Genomic DNA, 20,512 nt, shown 5'->3' on the forward strand with positions numbered 1-20,512 from the left:
CCCCGGGCCACGGTTTAAAATGACTGCCGGCCATCTACTCCTCTGGCTCGGATAATAATCTGTTTATTTTTTTTAATTATGCGTCCGCGTTATCAGGACTTTACATATGTTTGGACTTCATGACATCAAGACTCATTAAGGCCTTTCAATGTTGATTCGTTACCAGAAGACAAGGTGGGGGTTTTCCTTTGTACTTCCTCATTGTTCTCTGGCTCAACCACAGCTAAAATAGCACTTTGTTTCTGGTGTGGAAAAGGGGTCCGGAAAAAAAAAGACAGCTCTGCTATAAGACTTGAGGAGAAATAAAAGTTATCAATGACAGCAACTTGATTGTTTCTGAGGGTTTTTTTTCCCCTGCCAAACAATACAATGTCCCTGCATAGTAATCAAGAAAGCAAAACACTTCACAAAGTACAATACTGCGTTTCCCTATCTCACCATCAGTATTGAATTCGGACTGCCTACAACTCAGAATTCCTACTAAGAATAACCAGTGACAATTATGAAAGCAGCTGTTTCTTGGGCACATTCGATCTAATTAAAAACAGAGAAATTCTGAAGCAGTTTTTTTTTTACATCACCCTTCTTTGATGTATTAAATAATCCAAGACATTATGTTTTTCTGCTACTTTTTCTGGTACTTCTGAATAAATTACTGGAAAGCTAATAGTGAGCAAAGGCAAGTTCAAATTAACAGGAACAATGAATCACGTGCTTTCTGTCTGTTAACAGGCACTTTATCTGCTGCTGATTCTAGGAGGCATAATTAAAAATTAAAAGGTTCCATTCAAGGCGTTGTTGAGGAAAGAACAGTAAATCAACAACTTGTAACCAAATAAAGACAGGCTGAATGGTCTCTAACATGTATCAGAACAGGATCATTTGAAGGTGTTTGCACTGACTGACCTTTTCTTAAGTACAGACACTAAATGTCTACATCAACTCTGATATGGTTTTGTAACTAAGTCCAGTGACTATCATTTACAGTGTTCCACAATTTTTTCTCAGCCTTATCAGGAGTGTGATGTCATCTCCACCTGCCAAAATAACTCATAGACTTTGGAAGAAAGAAAAATACATTGTGAAATAATTAAATACGACATTTATTGACTCAGTGCAGACATAACTGACCAGAAAAAAACCCAATATAAATATCAGACATCTGTATTCTAAAACAAACAATACAACATTACAAAAAACAAGGTGCTTACGCACGACACAATCAAACTGTTGTATATAAGACAATCTGCAAAATATTGGCGCTTTCTCTAAATTCAGAAATAACATTTGCTCCACCACACAGCATGAACCACCATTTGCAATGAATAAAGCTTTCCTTCAAAAAAAGACCTTCACCACTATTTGCATCAAAGGGTTTCTTTGCATTTTGGGACATTTCAAGGCAAAAGTTTTCAAAATCTGGACAATAAACGGAAATGTCGAAACCACGATCAAATCATTTTAATGAAGCGTCAGTTCAAATAACTGCAATGTCGTCGGAAATCCCATGGAAAGATACGGATTTCTGGCGCTTTAAACACAGATGTTTAAAAGTGCTGTCAACAATGCTAGGTAAAGCTTTCCAAATGTCTTGGGAGCATGCTGTTCCTGTAAAAACAAGTGGTTTTTTACGGCGTCTTGATTAATGTAGAAGACTATGTATCACTTAGAATCCAAATATGGCACTCTGGTCCAGCTTAATATGAAAAATGGAAATCCCTTGAGATGGCTAGCCCTTAAGTTGAGTCAATTTCCTTTTAAAGCACAATTTTCCCACAGGAAAAAAAAACACTCAGTCTTTGGCAAAAAAATGTCCCAAAACATGCATCAGTGAAAATGCTGTACCATCAACAGTTTCGTACCTCATAGTACTCCTATTACATACAAAACAATAGCCTAAAAAAGGCACAACATTTTTCACACACAGCAAATACATCAGTACATCTCTTACTGGATACCTTGGCATACGTTTTTTAAAGTTTCAAACCATATGTTAAACCTACTTATTTGATGACTGGAGCAAAGTTTAACTCACCTACTCTTTAAATTGGAGTCAAAACGGTGTCCATCTCTCCCATTTCCAAGAACAAAATACACAGTATAGAAAATGGATTTTGAAACATCGTTATCAATGAGTTTGCAGAAGCCAGCTTTCCCAAAAAAAAAACATTTTCCTGAAAAACTGGTTTTGTTCTTGATGTATCAGGTACATAATAAATTCAGCAGAGCAACTTCTTATTGACTTTGTGAAGTGCCTCTCAAATAAAAAGGACAAAACTCAATTTAGTACATGTATTCATATTCTTGGCTAATCCAGGCTTTACTGGTTGAGAACGGCCTGGACATTTAGCATGACATACAATGGTTTCTGCAAACATTACTTAGAGAAACCCAAGTTAAAGAAACAGGACTGCTATTGCAGTCTTAATGAATGACCTTATGATTGTATTATCTTGCTCGCAGGTTGTTACTTTCTCACCAAATGCCTCCGAGGTTTGAGTGCTACTCAAAATGTCTGTTGCAAAAATAGTATTTACAGCTCTGCATGACAACACTGCTACACAAATTTTTCAGAACACAGCTTGATAATTCTGAATTACAGCGCAGAGAGAAATCACCCGACTCCAAACAGCCCTTTTCCTAAAATCTGATATGTTTTTAATTGTCTTGAATACAACATACAGCCTACTTATACTGTATATTTTAAAGTGTGATGCACCTTAAATTAGAATATTGCACAGTCCCCTCTATTATTTTGGAATAGGAAAAAATGTCTGAAAGCACATTCTAAACATCAACCTACATTTGTGATTAGTTTACAGATTTACTTTAAATAAAAATTCATCATTATTTCTCTTGTTCCACTACAAATATATATATATAGATACTTATATAATTTATCACATGCTAAAGGTTTCTGTGATAAATACAAAAATAAACCAATTAAAACAAACAAGTCCCTGGACAGATGATGAGCAAATCATCAGTTAAACAATAAGACAAAGCCAATAATCAATTCATTAGCATTTAAAGGAATATATTTAGCAACCTTTTGATCATAACCTGTATGTCACATTCAAAGGTGCTTGACATCACATTTCTGTACATTTGCTCTTTATATAAATCCAAAATAAAAAACCTTAATCAAATGCTGAAAATCTAAACGTGTTCAGCGACAATATTGCATTTGGTCTCCTGTAAATGAAAGTCATAGCTACAATGCAACGGTTTTCAGCATCCAAAAACAACAGTGAACATTAGCCATTGAGGGTCCTTTTTCACCTTGATAAAACACTTCATACACAAATGTGAAGAAATGATCCAGGTGTACCACTGAAGGAACTGATTTCAACAAAGGAACTGTGTTTAAGAAGACCGTACTACATGTATTTTACTTAGGAAAGTAAAAGGAGTACAGTACAATACTGCTTAATTTATATGTTATTTAAACATGAAAGTTTGTATTCATTTTTTGCATACGTATAAAGAATTCACACATTTTAACTGGAGCTTCTTATCAATGTTTCATTAGAAAACTGCCTTTCACTTCTCAGCAGACCTGAATAATGCCTGTGTCAAATGCACTGAGGGTTAAAAAACGTTTAAAGAGCACACCTCAGCGCACGTACAAAACAACACTTCAGTCTCTTTGGCTAAGAACGTTCAGTTGTAACCCTGTTACTTCACAAAAAACGCTTTCTTCCGCTCTTGCCAGGAGCAACGCAGAAATAGTGACAAGAATGAATGTAAATCTGAGGTTCAAAAGTGACGTGGAGAATCACCGGACACTTCGGCAGAATAACCCATCAGTACAAAAAAAAAGCAACACCCTTATAAGTTCAATTTTTAGACATTCCCACCGAGCTTTTGCTGGGCTAACCAGGCAGACTTTGGACTCTGGTATGGAGGATGTAGGTGCCAGTCTTGTCACCTTTGCTACTTACAGTACATCGGCCTCAGTACAGGCCAAAGGTCAGCAGCTGTTTCCTGGAGACCTCTGAGGTGAGAGGCCTCCTGCTGCCTTTACACAATTGGCGACACCTAGCAAGAACAATTTGAACTGAAAGGCCAGTTGACATTAATCCGTTTACACGCCAATCTCCACGATGACACCTGAACACATCCCCTCTTCCCCCTCAATTACAATCCAGCCAGTGAATTCGTTTCCACAGCTCTGACCTAACAGCTGGTTATTTCTTTCTCTCTCATTTGCCAGGTTGACCGAAGGGTTTATTATAATGTCAGGAGCAGATGTTCTCTCTATATATGGCAAGGAGGCTGGTGGCTAACCCTGCCTTTAATCACCTTGTCAGCTAAATAGTTAGTTTTCATCTCTTCGGAGGGTGTACCAACAGCTTCTGCCTCCACTTTCCCGAGCAGAAAAGAAATTCTTGAAAATCTACATTCCTAGAGGTACATTCTTTTTTTCAGGTCTCCAACCTTGCAACTTTTTCTTAGGTACAATATCGAAGACGCTTTTAAAAATTGCATGAAAGCAGACTGTTTCTCGATACTTAACGCAGTCAAGCTCTGTTTCTATCTCTGTGATAACCATGTTGGGCCTTTGCCTCATTATACTACTGTAAAGCAACCAAAGCTGTAGTCTGCTGTCCACTTCTGTCATTCCCACAGCGATTAACATATCAGTGAAACTATTTGTAAGCGAACATGACCAGTAGTTTCTGGCTATAAAAATAAGACTATAAAAAATGCAAAGGGAAATTTTGGTTCAAATGATACTGTTTGGGTGTTCATGCAATTATAATGAATGTATTTCATAGCCGGAGTCTTTGGAGAACGGAGGACATTTTATACATTTTGCAACCTCAAGATAATGTACAGATTAACTATAAATGCAACTGGAAATTCTTTTTTTTTTAAATAAAGACTACACAAAAAATTCACTCTCTGTGTCTGCTGAATAATAAGGATAGCTCATGACCTATTAACTCTGTATTCAGATATAGTGGCTAAACACAAAGATCACTGCAAGACCTAAAGTAGCCATTTTTAACAGGCAGGAAATAGTTTCAGCTCAGTCTCTGTCTCATTTTGCACCACTACCCTAAAATAACTGCCAATGTTTTCTCCTACAATACCATCTATTGTCAATTGCCACATTTTCCTGACTTTACAGGATTTTCAGCTTATTTCTACCCTGAACCAGAACTGGTAAGCATGAAATTCACAGGCGTCATCTAAACTCCATACTGGGTAAATGCTAGTCATGCATCTATAAACCTCCAACTTAGAGCAGCAACCTTATAGCATCATAAAATTAATAATTCAAACTGCAAATCCAGCCTAGTGAACTACTGTTAGTTCACTTTGATCTCTACCAAACTGCTACAAGACCCAGAGAGAAAGAAATAGAAAAAAATCAATTGTATTATTTGAAGGGTAACATTTCTTACCTAGAAATCGGAAGATTATTCTTCGCACAGGCTCTCGCCAGGGGAATCAATGTGGAAAAATGCTAACATTTTTCCCCGCAGGCAATACTGTGGCAAACATGCATATAACAAAGCATCACTCCTCTTGCAAAAGCCTTTTCATTTGAAAAGCACAACCAGCCTTCTGAATTTCAGACCCTGTATGATACATATCCAAGCTCTGTCCGGCTTGACAGATATTTATAAGTTCAAGCAAAACATGACTGTTTCTCATTATTGATACATTTTATCACAGCCAAATAAAAATGCTATGATATAAGGCAGTTAAACTGTTATGCCTCGCAAAACAAATTGTACATTGAGGTTTGTTAAAAAAAATTCTAAAGGTTACCTATCCTCCTGCTTTTCAATGGACAATGCATTTTTTTTTCCGTTTTTACCAGACAAATTTGACTAAATAGTCGCGGCACTTCAGTCCTCAACGATTCTACCGCAAAAGGTGAGCAGACAAATCACCGATTCCAGGGTCAATATGCAAATAAAAAATACAGAACCCAGAGAAACGTCTCAACTTTGAAAAAGGACTCCATATTGCTAATGAAAGAGAGAATCACGTTTTCACAAGGAGAAAATGCTGAGTATATGTACACCTTTTAATTAATAAATTCTTGTACTTAAGGAAAAAAAAAACAGAAAAGGAAAAGTTAACTGACAACATTTTACGTACAAAAAAACAGACATCAATTGGTCACATTCGAACTAAACTCACTTCCATTTCATCATGGGATGAAAAGCAGCATTCTCTTTTTATTATAAATTCAGTTGGATTTTTTTGTGTTTGTTTTTGTTTCTTTGTTTTCTTTTTTGCATTCCATGTAAGCCTAGCATGTAACTGAAGTGGTTCCACTTAATGCTTGGCAATATTGTCGTCTTCTGTTTTTTGCCTCTTTTTTTTTTGCAGTAGAAGCTCTTTTGGCAAAAGATGTAGGGATTTTCGTGATTGCATGTGCTCCTTTTGCTCAAAACCCAGGCGCCCACTCCTCCTGCCTCTCCCCCCCCACCACCCACCCCCCAAGGCCCACGGCAAGCTGGGCTATCCCACTCGTGTCTCGGGTTGGGGTGCTCTCGATCTCAGCATTTTGCTTACAAATGTGCACAAAAGCCCGGCAGTGATGAGCCTAGCCCAGCTTCTGAGGGAGAGAGCCACACCGTCACCACGAAGCAGCAACGTTATTTAATTTAAAAAAAAGAAAGGAGAGTGTCTGTCTACGAACGAGGTCACCGAGACGGGCTTGTTCAACCTCCTGTCCTTCCTTCCCTCCCCCATCCCCGACTCCCGCTTCTCAACAATGAGGGTCCGGTTTCCTCCGGCGGGCCGGCCAGCGCTCTCAAGCCAAGACACGAACCCTCGACTCTCCCCGGAGGGGGGGGAGGGGGGTTCCCCATGGGTCCTTCACTACACGTTGCAGACGTTGGTGGACCTCGTGCTGGTGGGGGCCGGCGGCTTCTTGCTCTCCACGCGCCGGGCGCAGGAGGCGCAGACGGCACCCGAGAGCCTCTTCAGCCCCTTGCGGAAGACGCTGTTGGAGAGGCTGTAGATGACGCAGTTGCAGAAGCTGTTGCTGATGGCCAGCCAGGTGGTCAGGAAGGAGGCCACGGGGTTGTCGTAGATGTGGGAGCTCTCCAGGAGGAAGTAGATGATGTAGGGCAGCCAGAGAATGTAGAACACGCTGGTGATGCGAAACAGGACCATGGCATAGCGTTTGTCCGGACAGCCCTGGCCGTCGCCCGACTCGCCCTCCTGGGAGCTGAAGCGCACCCGGCGGTCGTTGATCTCCTTGGTGTGCTGCTGACAGATGCGGAAGATGTTGAAGTAGGTAAAACACACCGTGAAGGCGGCCGGCGCGTACAGCAGGACCACGATGAAAGAGGTAAAGTAGGTGTTTGTATTCCAGGATTTGGCGCACCACCGGAAGACGTCGCCGTGGTAGCCGGGCTTGCCCCATCCGAAAAAGGAAGGCAGGAAGACCACGCAGGAGTAGATCCAGATCAGGGCGATGCACGCCCGCAGCCGGCACGGGGTGACCAGCGTGTTGTACGACAAGGGTCTCGTGATCGCGATGTACCTGTCCACGCTGATGCACGCCAGCGAGGCCATGGAGACGCTCTTCAGCACGGAGACGATGTAGCCGAAAATCTTGCAAGTCACCGACTCGTCCAAGCCCGTCGGGTAGTGCAGCAGCGACAGCGAGGGGAAAAGGCAGCTCACCCCCACAAACAGGTCGGCGTACGCCATTGTCTGGATGAAGTAGCTCGTGGTGTGGTGGTTGAGCAGGGGGGCACAGTGGAAGACGAAGATCACTACCAGGTTCCCCGAAATGATGAGGACAGTGAGGAAAATGATGATGACCACTTCCAGGACGCAAATATTCAGGGTCTGTGAGTAACCGACACCCAGGAGACAGAACAGCTGGCTGCTATGATTTGCATCCGAGGACGAGTTCATCTTGAGGGGCTGCTGCTGAGGTGGGAGGTTGGGGGGTGGGGGGGTGGGGAGGGGGTGGTAGGGGGTCTTCGATTCAGGCCTCTTCCTTGGCAGCCCGGACCCCGGTCGGCATCGCTGGGTGGAGGATTTACGGTGGTGTAAAAAGACGGAGCCTCTCTCTTCTGCGGGTTGCTCACAGATCCTGCGCTGTACTGGCCACAGTGCAATTCCTCTTGAAATCCTTCAAGCAGGCACCACCTTCTAAAAGCCCGGAGATAAAGCCAGGTCTAGCAATTGCCATTCCAACAGCCGGTTGACAAGGCAAAACGGAGGCCCTGGCACAAACACCTCGGACAGAGGGATCTGCAAGCATCGGAACAGGATGGCCCTGCACCTGCCTGCCTCTTTAAGCGACAAACAAGAATTCGGTGGAATTTCCGAGAGATGCCGGTTCTTTGAAACACAAAACCAGGCTGCGTTCAGACCGGGTCTCACTGTATTTCATACATTGTCAAAACCTGCAGATCAGCAGGGGCTGCACAAGAGAGCAAATCCCTCCCCCCCAATACACACAGAAAGGCAAAAATTGCATCCAGGCAAAAAAAAAAAAAAAACCCAAACAAAGCACATGAAGCGACGGAAAACAGAAATGAAAGTATTGTCCTCCAGTTCCGACAGGTTCGATTACTGCAATCCCATCCTATTTTTAAACGCCACGCCAATGACTCAAGCATACATTTCCGAGCCAGAAAAGCTGTTTGAGGTCCTTGTTAACAAAGAGACGAGATAAAGGAGTCCCGGCATTCTCCAGCCTTCAGATTGTCTCCAAAAGGGGGTGGTGGTGGTGGTGGAGGGGGGGGGTGGGAGAACAAGAAAAAACGACCAGACTGGGATTCCAACTTCAGGAATTGCAGGTTGTTGTTTTTTTTTTTTTAAAGAAAGAAAAATTAAAACGCACTTTAAGAAAAAAAAGCAATCCAGAAGGCAAATAAATAAACGAGCAGCCCGGTAAAGCTTTCTCTCTCTCTCTCTCTGGGCCCTGCAGAGGATAGGTGCTCCCTCTTGGTCTCCGCTGAGTTTACTGCAGGATTAAAGTAACGCTGCCTGGCAGCTCTGCTCTGTTACTCCTCCTTCCCCCGTCCCCTGCCAGTGAAAAGAGCCAGCGACGTCGGCACCGGAGGACAAATGCAGCAGCAAGGAATTTTCCTCCCATCACACGTTCAAACACTGTAGCCAGTCACAGAGCCCCATTTATCACTTCAGCCTCATGAAAACATTAAGACTTCAGCATCTCTCCTTCCCTTCGATTTGGACAGCTCGGCGTTGCAGCCGGCTGTTAGCTGGTGTGCTCTCTTTTCCTTCCTTCCCCATATGGAGTTGTAGTAAAGTTGGGCACAAAATCTCAATAGCCGCCGTTTTCTTAACGTAAGAAAATCATTCCAGCTGTCCACACAATACTATACCCCCCTGCGCTTCCACCTCAGAACACATCACTGAACATCATTTCACAAGAAAAGCCTTTTTTTTTTGCCCGTGTGCACCTGCTCCTCATTACAATGCATCACGAGACTGCCGCCTTCCATATTTAGCATCCGCTAATGGGAACGAATATATCAATCAGTGGCGGAGCGGAGCAGTCACAGATTTTAACTGCGGAATTAGCATTTCCAGTTCTGCAGTACCCTGTTGGCTCGGCTCCTGGCGACAGCTTTATCCAGAGAGCGTTCACAATGCAGAAGACTCATTCGGCTGCTGAGGGGCATGGGGCTGCATATCGGCTATCGCACGAGGACCTGTAATTTGCACGATTGTTTCACACGCCTTTCTTGTGACTGAATCGAGTCGAGGAAAAACTAAAACCAAAATGCCGACGCTTTTGCGAGCATTTTAGGGATTTCCAACAATAAAGCAAAGCTCAAACACTGAATATGTGCTTCCCATTAGGGATAAATTCAATTAATCCAGGGCACCCCCCAGGGCATCTATACTAAAGAAGTGGGGACTTTAATTTCAGCATTTCCTTGCTGTCACAAACATAAGTACGGAAACAATAAAGAACACCTCTTGTGTATCTCCAATTAGTAGAATCGCCATTTGCTAGGACAGATGTTTATAAACCCAGGAGAGATATTAGCGACAAAAAATGAAGTGTCAAAATTAATGAAAGAAGGGACGACCTATTCTTTTAATACCAAGAATGTCCCACATGCACACCAACACATGCACGCAAATACACTGAAGTCTTAGCTCTTGAGGATATTGAACCTTTCCGATTATTTTAGTTGTAACCAACGTTATACTGTCAAAGGAGATGGAGCTAAAAATAGTGAGAGTTGAAGGCGGTGAATCAATGCTCATCAATTATTAGGACATCAGATTTTTCACTTGACTCGTCTTGAGCTCGATTGATTTCCTCTGCACTGGTTCTGATAAGAGCGGCTGTCTAAAGCTCAGTGCAGTCCCTGGCGGGCTTCAATCAAGACAAACAGTAAACACTACCGAAGCCTCATTGCGAGACACTTTCAGGTTTCAGATGTGAATAAAAAGCACTACAGATCTCCATCTCAATTATCTGCTCTGTAGATTTCTCCCCACCTTAAGACACAAGCCTAAATTAGAGCTGAAAACCGGCTGTGAACATCTATTTTTGCCACTGCTGTGATTTGGATTACATTTTCAAAAGCCAAATAACAATATCAATCGTTTCCCACTGAGCAAGCAGAGAGAAAGGGCAAAACCCAGCCAGACATCTTGAGCGCTTGCAATAAGGAGGAATCCTACAGGGAATCGCTTGACATTTAGCACACAAAGAAACCTACCCACACCTCAAAGAAGTGAACGCTCAAGTGAAAACGTTCTTTGCGGACAAACCGTGCCACAGTAAGAGCCCCGAGCTCTGTGCCTCGGAAATCCAAACCATCAGAAATTGAAAGAAAACCAAATGGAAGCTTTGCACAGCTCCTCGTGTTGTGAGGTGGAGTCAGACACAGGGAGCGCATTGTGCGCTCTGTTTGTTTCTCTTGACCATATGCTGTACAGCCAACATGGTGTTGGGAGAAGTGAAACATCTGACCTTTGACAGCTATTTATCCATCCTAAGGAGTCAGCTGACAGGTAACATCTGGTTACAGTATGAATTGGACACGGCAAATACATCTTCGCTATTCTGCACCCCCTTCCCCCTGATGCTGAGTCACAGTCACTAGCCCAAGAAGCTGTTTTAATATTGTAGCAACCACACAACACACAAATTGAACTGCAGATGCCCTGCCACTGCCACAGAAAAATACCTAACTGATCTAAATATATAAAACACTACACCACTGAAGCAGGCAGTGTGGGTACTGAAATCTACCATGATGTGCGTTAAGGGGTGGTGAAATACTTGCTGCCAGTGGTATTATCGTGTTGAAACACAAGCATGCACTGTAGCATTAAAACTGACATAATACAGCACAAATTTGTAGTTTCAAATCTTCATGTTTTTGTCAACACTTCCAACATTGTCTAATTTGATGGTCCTGTAAAAAGACACTCATCTGCCCTCACCAAACCTTCTAGAAACGCTCAACTCCCACAGGGGAACTAGGCTGAACACCAGGCAAGTCCCACAATACAATGAAACTGGATAGGTTCATGATTTCCAATGGCGGCGCAGTCCTCAACAGGATCAATACAGGGCAGGCTCCACAGTGACATCAGACTAAATGAAAGCCGCATTTGGGAAACAGTTATTTGCTATAATTTTGACTTCAAATGGGGAAAAAATACAACCTTCCCATCACCCACCAATGCAAAAAATGTATTTGAGAATAAGATTTCTTTGCTCCTGAACAATCATCTGTCTACCACAAAAGAAGAAGAAACCCATCGCAGCTAGAGGCACAATTTCTAATTAAGCTAGGTCTTAGGACCGAAAGGCAAAGTAGGACCCATCAGTGAATTCCAGCTCAATGAATGAAGAGGTCAGTGTATGAACTGCCCCAGGATACAAAGAAAATTGATTCGGTTCAGTCTATCTTCGTACTAGAAACCAAATTTAAACTGGTAAAAAAAAGTGTGCCAGAGCAGCTGTTACACCATGTAATGTGATTATAATGCAGTTATTTTTCAACAGTAATTCTTTTCTTAATCATAACCTTCCTCATTAAGTCTTAGTTCACAACGACATAATGTGTGGAAAGGTATTCATGTACAGCTCTAATCAGACTAGTCTTTTAAAAAGGACTGTGTTAAGAGCATGCCTAATAGCATTATTGCCTCAAAATTGTTTTGTGTACAAAATTGCAACCCAGACACTAAACCCAAACACCATGGTTTCAGCAGCTTTGGAAATTCACTGCCTCCCTGCAACTCCACATCTTCTCTTTCAGTGCCCTGAAGAATAGCAGTACTGTGCCTCTCCTGTCCACTGAGACATCCCTTAATAAAACATGCTGTACTTATAACGCTATTTATATCATATTAAAAAGACAAAAGCAGACGAATGACAGCATATGATTTGTAAGCTCCTTGATCTCTATTATGTCATCAAAACTGATTTACTGTATCTTCATTAAGCTTGAAAAATGGTAAATATCACAACTGGATCAACAATCCTCCTTTCTTGAGCAAAGCCTAACATTGTTCTGAAGTGTGATGAACTCCCTATTACCATAGTAGATTGTGTGTGCAAGCTCTACTGTATGTACAATCTACCATACTATTCACTGCATCAGGGAGGAACTACAGGGTTCAGCTGCTCAGCAAAAAATAGTTTTACTGGAACAACACAATGGCATTACAAGCTGATACAGCTATCATAACGCTTTGAGTCAGAACTGAAAGGAAGTGGTAGAAAATGCTCAAGATTCTTGAAAGCAGTACTCAATATTTTGGTTCATTCAAAAACCTTTCACCTCTGCAGTATCCTTCCTAATTACAGCATCAACAATTAAATTCGTCTATTTATTTTATTCTTTGAAACACTGTATGTTGGATTTAACGCGATATTTGCCCAAGTTCTACAGTGATCGCTTGAAGCCCCTCTAAAAACGACGATGCAAAACGCTTTCTAAAACTGGTGCAATTATCGTCCTGGAGGATCAGTTTATCATGGCATTGCTGGGTGACAGCATCCTGTCTAGACAAAAGGAAAAATAAATCTTAAGCAAAGCGCATGGAACCTTTAAGAGAAAAGCTTATTGTGTGGCTTATTCCTCGCGCCAAGTCTGTTTATCTACCAGTTTTACCCTGCAGACAATACACTGCAACAAAATAATGAACAGACTACAACCTTTTTTAAGCACCTCCTTTGATGTCTATTTATAGTGTGGACAGAAGTCGTAGCTCAGTCAGGCTCTGCACTTGGAAATGGAAGACGTCTTTGTAGATTCCCATCCCTTTTGAACGATAGCTCAATACAAGCAAAACCCAGTTAAATTCGGTGCAGTTGCGGGAGAGAAAATAGATGAGTAAGCGATTCAACTGATGCGTTCAACACAGAAGAGATCTATTAGCTATTCCTGGACTCTTTCCATAAATATACAGGCACATAAATGAGGGGCCACTCATTAGTTTTGTTTAATCCACTTAAGATGCGAGGGGAATGCAGAGGACAGCTTAACTGAAGAGAGGATCTCTCCCAGCTGTTCACAGAGGTTGGGTGCATACCAGCCAGCTGCGTTAGTCTCTGCTACACCCCACGGCACAAGAGCTCAGAGAGTGGCATTAAGCCGGCCAGCTAATTACATCCAAAGGATGAGATTATACAAGAAAAGTGGATTGCGCTGTTAACGTAATTAAAATTAATATCCTATCTGATTTAAGTCTGATTAAAAAGTGGGAGAAAGCTTCCATCGACTTGAAAAAATAGGGCAAAGAAACGCCCCTGTGCACTAAAGCACATTGATGAGCATTTCTGAAATGGGGAAGTCCTTGATCTTAATGTCAAAAGAATTTGAAACTGAAAGGTACTATGGTTCACCTTTATTTAAAAATACTCAGCCGAAGACAAGAATGACGGAAAATGCTCTATGGTTTTAGTGGCAGTTAAAAAAAGGGAAATGGGGATTAAGGGAATCACAGCCTCGCATTTTTTGCCTTTGGATTTAAGGAAGACGGAGGGGACGCAGCTGCATGATAGATAGATTGGCAGAAAAAAAAAAAACATTCACCAACTCTGAGTAAAGGTCACAGGTCACTTCACACCATTTTCCTGAGTCTGCCACAGGACTAACAGGCAATTTCAACAGCATTTAGATTGCTTTTGATTCCAAGACACCAGCCAGCATTCAACACTGTTTATATCAGCCTCCACCCTGCCTCCGATTAAAAAAAAAAGAAATGAAAACACCCCCCAAAAAACAATCTGTTTCAGGCCGCCAAGCAATTCATCAGGAATGAACGCTACTGAGTATTCATGAAAAAAACAAATAGCTTTGAGAGGGAACCACTCAGTCTCCGACCATACCTCACACCTCACACCTCAAACCTCACAGCTACCGTGCAACAATTTAATCATTTCAATCGGAAGGGAACACTTTTGCCTGCAAAGGCCTAACTGAAAATGAAAATGATATTTGCCAAGCACGGCTCATTTAAAATACCACACTGCTGTGGTTATCCTGAAACATACAATCGAACCAGCTTGGAGTGTTGGCTCTACCGGTGATGTAATGCAGAATTACTTTTCACAGTCACCACAAGAGTCCTGCATGGACAGTTTCCAGATTCTAAAGCAAAGTGTTACGATGGGCCAGAGAGAATATTTACTGTTGACTTTATGCAGCTCAGTAGATAACATACCAATTATAGAGTAACAAATGCTAAAAGAAGGACGATACTGAAAAAGCTGAAGAACTTTCAAAGAACCTCTGACTCCCACAGGTTGCATTCTTTAATGTTGTGAAAAATGGTGCCATGTCTCCCCGTATGCGCAGAGAGAACCATCTCACAACACAGATTCAAATTCAGCTACCGGGCCGAGAACCTGGTCGAAGTTCAGGTGCCTGATTCAAGTTCAGGTTCAGTGTGCATATAAGCTAACATTCTAGATCTTGTCAGTGCAATTAGGTTCCAAACATTCACAGTGATGAGAAGGAACTGATACTGGCTCACTGAGGATCCACTCATCCAGGTGGGGCTGCACATTGGTGGTGGTGGAGGGGAGTCCCCATTGCCTGTAAAGCGCTTTGAGTGGAGTGTCCAGAAAAGCGCTATATAAATGTAAGCAATTATTATTATTATACTCATGGGTGGCATTTACTTAGCTTTAATTCACACACTCATTTCCATTATTACTATTTTGTATATTATATTACTGCTATAGCCCATAGATAATGAATATTCATTATAGACCATATCGACCAAAACAACCTGTAATGCTCCCCCCCCCCCCCGGGTTCCTCCTCGAGCGGCGGTCGTTACAGTACTCTCTCCCCGCGCTCTTCCTCGAGCGACAGTCGTTTCCGCACTCTCTCCCCGCGCTCTTCCTCGAGCGAGGGTCGTTTCCGCACTCTCTCCCCGCGCTCTTCCTCGGGCGACAGTCGTTTCCGCACTCTCTCCCCGCGCTCTTCCTCGAGCGACGGTCGTTTCCGCACTCTCTCCCCGTGCTATTCCTCGAGCGGCAGTCGTTACAGCGCTCTCTCCCCGCGCTCTTCCTTGAATGGCGGTCGTTTTAGCGCTCTCTCCCCGCGCTCTTCCTCGAGCGGCGGTCGTTACAGCTCTCTCCCCACACTCTTCCTCGAACGGCAGTCGTTACAGCACTCTTTCCCCGCGCTCTTCCTCGAACGGCAGTCGTTTCAGCGCTCCCTCCCCGCGCTCTTCCTCGAGCGGCAGTCCTTACAGCGCTCTCTCCCCGCGCTCTGCCTCGAGCAGCGGTCGTTTCCGCACTCTCTCCCCACGCTCTGCCTCGAGCGGCGGTCGTTTCCGCACTCTCTCCCCACGCTCTGCCTCGAGCGGCGGTCGTTTCCGCACTCTCTCCCCACACTCTTCCTCGAGCGGCAGTCCTTACAGCACTCTCTCCCCGCGCTCTTCCTTGGACGGCGGTCATTACAGCACTCTCTCCCCACGCTCTTCCTCGGACAGCAGTCATTCTGGTGTGGTCTCCCTATGCTCTTCCGCGAGTGGCGGTCCCCTCGCCGTGGTCTCCCTATGCTATTCCCCTAGCAGCAGTTGTTGCGGTACACTGCCCATGTGCTCTGCCTCGAGCGGCGGTCGTTTCCGCACTCTCTCCCCGCGCTCTTCCTCGAGCGGCGGTCGCTTCCGCACTCTCTCCCCGCGCTCTTCCTCGAGCGGCGGTCGCTTCCGCACCCTCTGCCCGCGCTCTTCCTCGAGCGGCGGTCGCTTCCGCACCCTCTCCCCGCGCTCTTCCTCGAGCGGCGGTCGCTTCCGCACCCTCTCCCCGCGCTCTTCCTCGAGCGGCGGTCGCTTCCGCACCCTCTCCCCGCGTTCTTCCTCGAGCGGCGGTCGTTTCTGCACTCTCTCCCCGCGCTCTTCCTCGAGCGGCGGTCGCTTCCGCACCCTCTCCCCGCGCTCTTCCTCGAGCAGCAGTCCTTACAGTACTCTCTCCCCGTGCTCTTCCTCGAGCAGCGGTCCTTACAGTACTCTCTCCCCGCGCTCTTCCTCGAGCGGCGGTCGTTTCCGCACTCTCTCCCCGCGTTCTTCCTCGAGCAGCGGTCGTTTCCGCACTCTCTCCCCGCGCTCTTCCTCAAGTGGCGGTCGTTTCCGCACTCTCTCCCCGCGCTCTTCCTCGAGCAGCAGTCCTTACAGTACTCTCTCCCCGCGCTCTTCCTCGAGCAGCAGTCCTTACAGTACTCTCTCCCCGCGCTCTTCCTCGAGCAGCGGTCGCTGCTGCACCCTCTCCCCGCGCTCTTCCTCGAGCAGCAGTCCTTACAGTACTCTCTCCCTGCGCTCTTCCTCGAGCGGCGGTCGTTTCCACACTCTCTCCCTGCGCTCTTCCTCGAGCAGCAGTCCTTACAGTACTCTCTCCCCGCGCTCTTCCTCGAGCAGCGGTCGCTGCTGCACCCTCTCCCCGCGCTCTTCCTCGAGCAGCAGTCCTTACAGTACTCTCTCCCTGAGCTCTTCCTCGAGCGGCGGTCGTTTCCACACTCTCTCCCTGCGCTCTTCCTCGAGCAGCGGTCGTTTCACCACCCTCTCCCCGTGCTCTTCCTCGAGCGGCGGTCGTTTCACCACCCTCTCCCAGTGCTCTTCCTCGAGCGGCGGTCGTTTCACCACCCTCTCCCCGTGCTCTTCCTCCAGCGGTGGTCTTTTCGGAATGCCCACCCTGCGCTCTTTCTCGAGTGGCAGTCGTTTTGGGGAGCTCTCCCTGCGCTCCCTAGTTGCACAATTTGCTGTTCTGCAGCATGAGCCAGTCTCACCAGCTTACTTCTTCCATTCCTCCGAGTCTCACAGAAACATTCTTGAACTGAGGCAGTTTTCCAAGCATTTTTCTGCCACTTACGCATAGCTCAGCATGTTTGCTAGCTGTCAGGAGGACTGCTCATGCGAGACATGAGATTTGGTATTTTGATAATCTCCCATCCCATTATTCAGTGTTTTCACTGGGTGAGAATCGGTCATCTTTCTGTGCTTCATGTGAACCATGGAACCAAACTGCAACAATAACTCAAGGTCCCTCGAGTTCAACTCTTTAGAAGATGACCTATCTTTGAGGCATGTCCCCTAAGGTCTTTTGTTCTGCCAAGTAAGGTAATTTGATGTTTTCAGAGATGCAACATTTAACAGTATTCAGAACATAACACACTGTATGTTGATTTTTAACAAACAAGGAGAATGCATCAAATTATCCAATGTTGGCACACAAATTCACAAAAAGACTCTCCAGATGATGAAGATCTGCACCAAAACACAAAAACTGTGACATCCTCCAAAAAGAGAAAACAGGAAAATTATCCCTGGTCATATAATGCGAGTCTGGCGAGAGTCTGGCGTCACGTGTGTTTTAAGGTTTTTTACTCCTCCCCCATGATGAACTTTTGCCCAGAAACAACCTCTTTAAATTGTACCAAAGGCAGAAAGGTGTCCATTAAAAAAAGTAGTGTATGTAAACTATGAAAGCTTTGACTGTTAGCAGAAGCGAACTCTTATCGTCTAGAGCAGTGATCGGCAACATACAGAACAGATTTTAATAGGCTCATGCAATGAACCACTTAACCATGAAGAATTACATTAAAAATATTTAAAACTATGCTCAATTGTTCTGTAATTCTCTACAACATGCTACCCAATGCTCTTTGGCGTAGAAAAAAAATCTGTTAACTTGGTTTATTTAGTGCATTATTTAAGCAGGGCTACTCTATTGGTTTCACAATAAAGTTCATAATTGGTGCAATAGATCATATTTTTCACATTTAAGTGTAAAGTCTTACATTATGAAAAAAAAATGTTCGTTTATCTTTCCGAGAAATAAATGTCAATTTGTTCAACATAAAGACCGCGCTGTTGTTGTGAGAGCATCATTTGCCACACATCAAATGTCTAATGACATTTTCAGACAAAACACGACAAAAAACTTCCAAGGATGAGGCAGACAAGGCTTAACTGTTTGCTAGATCGGTGGAGAGAACCATAAATCAAATGGCTGAATGTTCACAAATAACAGACATTGGCATTAAAAGATGTAAAAGAATTTAGTGTTGCTCTTGATGAGTGCGTAGATATGAACGATGTTCCGCGATTAGCGATTCTTGTGACCGAGATGGAATTCAGACAGAGCTTGTTTGTCTTAAACACATACACATATAGCGAAGACATTTACCAATCATTCTGAAAATATACTTTCTGTGATGATGCCCTTGCTATGGTCGGAAAACAGAAGGAATTTGTAAAGATCACTATGGGTCAAAAATGTTTTAATATTAAATTTTAATTGATCAAAATGTAAGTAGGGCTATTACTGACATGAAAAGCATTGATGGCACACAAATCCATTAAAACAAATGCATGAGCTAAGTCTTGGCACTCCCTTTCTGAAAGGCTGCAGACCTGTAGTCTAGAGCATTTTTCTTTCAAAGCTTAAGATCATCTGCTTAATCAAAGTAGTCAGTGAGCTTGTCAACTTAACTCTGAACAATTCAGTGTTGACAAACAAGATCCAACTACTTTTATCGGCATTAGAATGGCTATTTGGGATGTTTCGTCTCACTATCAACCCTGCCAGCATTAACAACACAATTTCATTGTGTAGGAAAAAATGTTACTGTGATAACTGCAGGATTATAGTGCTGTAATTCAATCTGGAAGGAAGATTTCATTTCTCGCAAGCTTTCTTCACACCGGGAATATCATTTAATCAAAATTGGTTTTCAAAGTCATTTTTAATTTGCTGAAGTGACACAGTCCAGTGCATCACTACTCTGCACCATACGGTGATACCTTGATGACTTGGCTAGTAGTATTTAAGTGACTGACAGTGCCTCAAGCAAAAAAAAAAACTACAGGAGTAAATTACATTTCCATATTCTAAAAGATAAATGCAAAAACGAGACGGTATAACGTACTCATAATTACACGATTTACAATGGTTATGCAATGTGCAGGACTCACTGACACACATCACCAGATATTCAATTAGTAACACAGCTTTATTGATGACTAAAGCCTAACACTAAACAGAGCAGAGCAGCAGAATTTCACAGAAAAACCCAACTGGAGGATTCCTTCGAGACAAAGGTGAATGTCTGTAGCACAGGTGTGGCGTTTTCTAAAGAAAAATGTTGGTTTTATAATGGCTCCGTATCACAATACCAGGATCAAAGAGAAAGCAATGAAGCAGCCAAAAACTGCCCTGAATATAAGCCCACGAAAACTAAACAGCTGTTTTAAGGAAAACACTATCCCCTTATTTTTAAATGTAAATGCTAGCCATGTGATTGAGCAAAAACCTGTAGTTTTCTTGTTTTTATTTATTATATACACACGTGCGTGAATAGCTTCTTCTTTTCATGATGCACCAGATAAATGTTTTTGTGATCAGTGTCATTGCTGTGTTCCATTTCAACCATCTTTCCAATTAAGCCAAGAAGTGTCTCTCAATATGTAAATCTGTAGTTCAAATTTCCACCTAATTCCCCAGCCAACGCTACCCAACGCCAACGTGGATCCAAAGGGGCGGAGTGGTGGCTCTGTGGCTCAGGATCTGCCCCTGTGACTGGAAGGTTGCTGGTTCAAATCCCGCAACTGGCAGAGGAATCCTACTCTGTTGGGCCCCTGAGCAAGGCCCTTCACCCCAGCTGCGTCAGGGCCGCCGTATAAATGGCTGACCCTGCGCTCTGGTACAAAGCTTCTCTCTCCTTGTCTGTGTGCCTGTGTGTCTCATGGAGAGCACGCTGGGGAATGTGAAAAGACACATTCTTAATGCAAGAAATTGAATAAGTGATCTTATAACCAACAGGAGTGAAATCCTTCATGCACCAAACTTCCATGTCATCTGAAAACAGATCCGACACCCACCTTGTGCTTTTGGTTTGAGATACAAAAAAGCTCTGTGATGGCCAAACACTCTTTATCAATCATTTAAAGAAGGAGAGTTCTTTAAGGTTAGAAAAACACTGCTACAGCATTATCACATCATGAGTGTGACAACAGTCACGCAAGTAACATGTTTTCTATTTAAAGCTGTTGTAACAACATC

General features: G+C 43.7%; 2 protein-coding genes across 6 annotated transcripts in view; both read right to left on the reverse strand.

Annotated features, from left to right (window-relative positions):
- The window catches only part of rabgap1 (RAB GTPase activating protein 1), a 145,348-nt gene that overhangs the window by 57,802 nt on the left and 67,034 nt on the right, over positions 1-20,512 (reverse strand). The window lies entirely within an intron of this gene.
- LOC148643922 (putative G protein-coupled receptor 21) lies at positions 1,086-16,183 on the reverse strand. Its single transcript, XM_088615304.1, has one exon. It carries the CDS (start codon positions 7,897-7,899, stop codon positions 6,850-6,852), a length of 1,050 nt encoding a protein of 349 aa, XP_088471430.1. The 5' UTR covers positions 7,900-16,183; the 3' UTR covers positions 1,086-6,849.

Source organism: Lepisosteus platostomus, chromosome 21, assembly GCF_059453375.1.
Source record: "Lepisosteus platostomus isolate fLepPlt1 chromosome 21, fLepPlt1.hap1, whole genome shotgun sequence".
Classification (NCBI taxonomy): domain Eukaryota; kingdom Metazoa; phylum Chordata; class Actinopteri; order Semionotiformes; family Lepisosteidae; genus Lepisosteus; species Lepisosteus platostomus.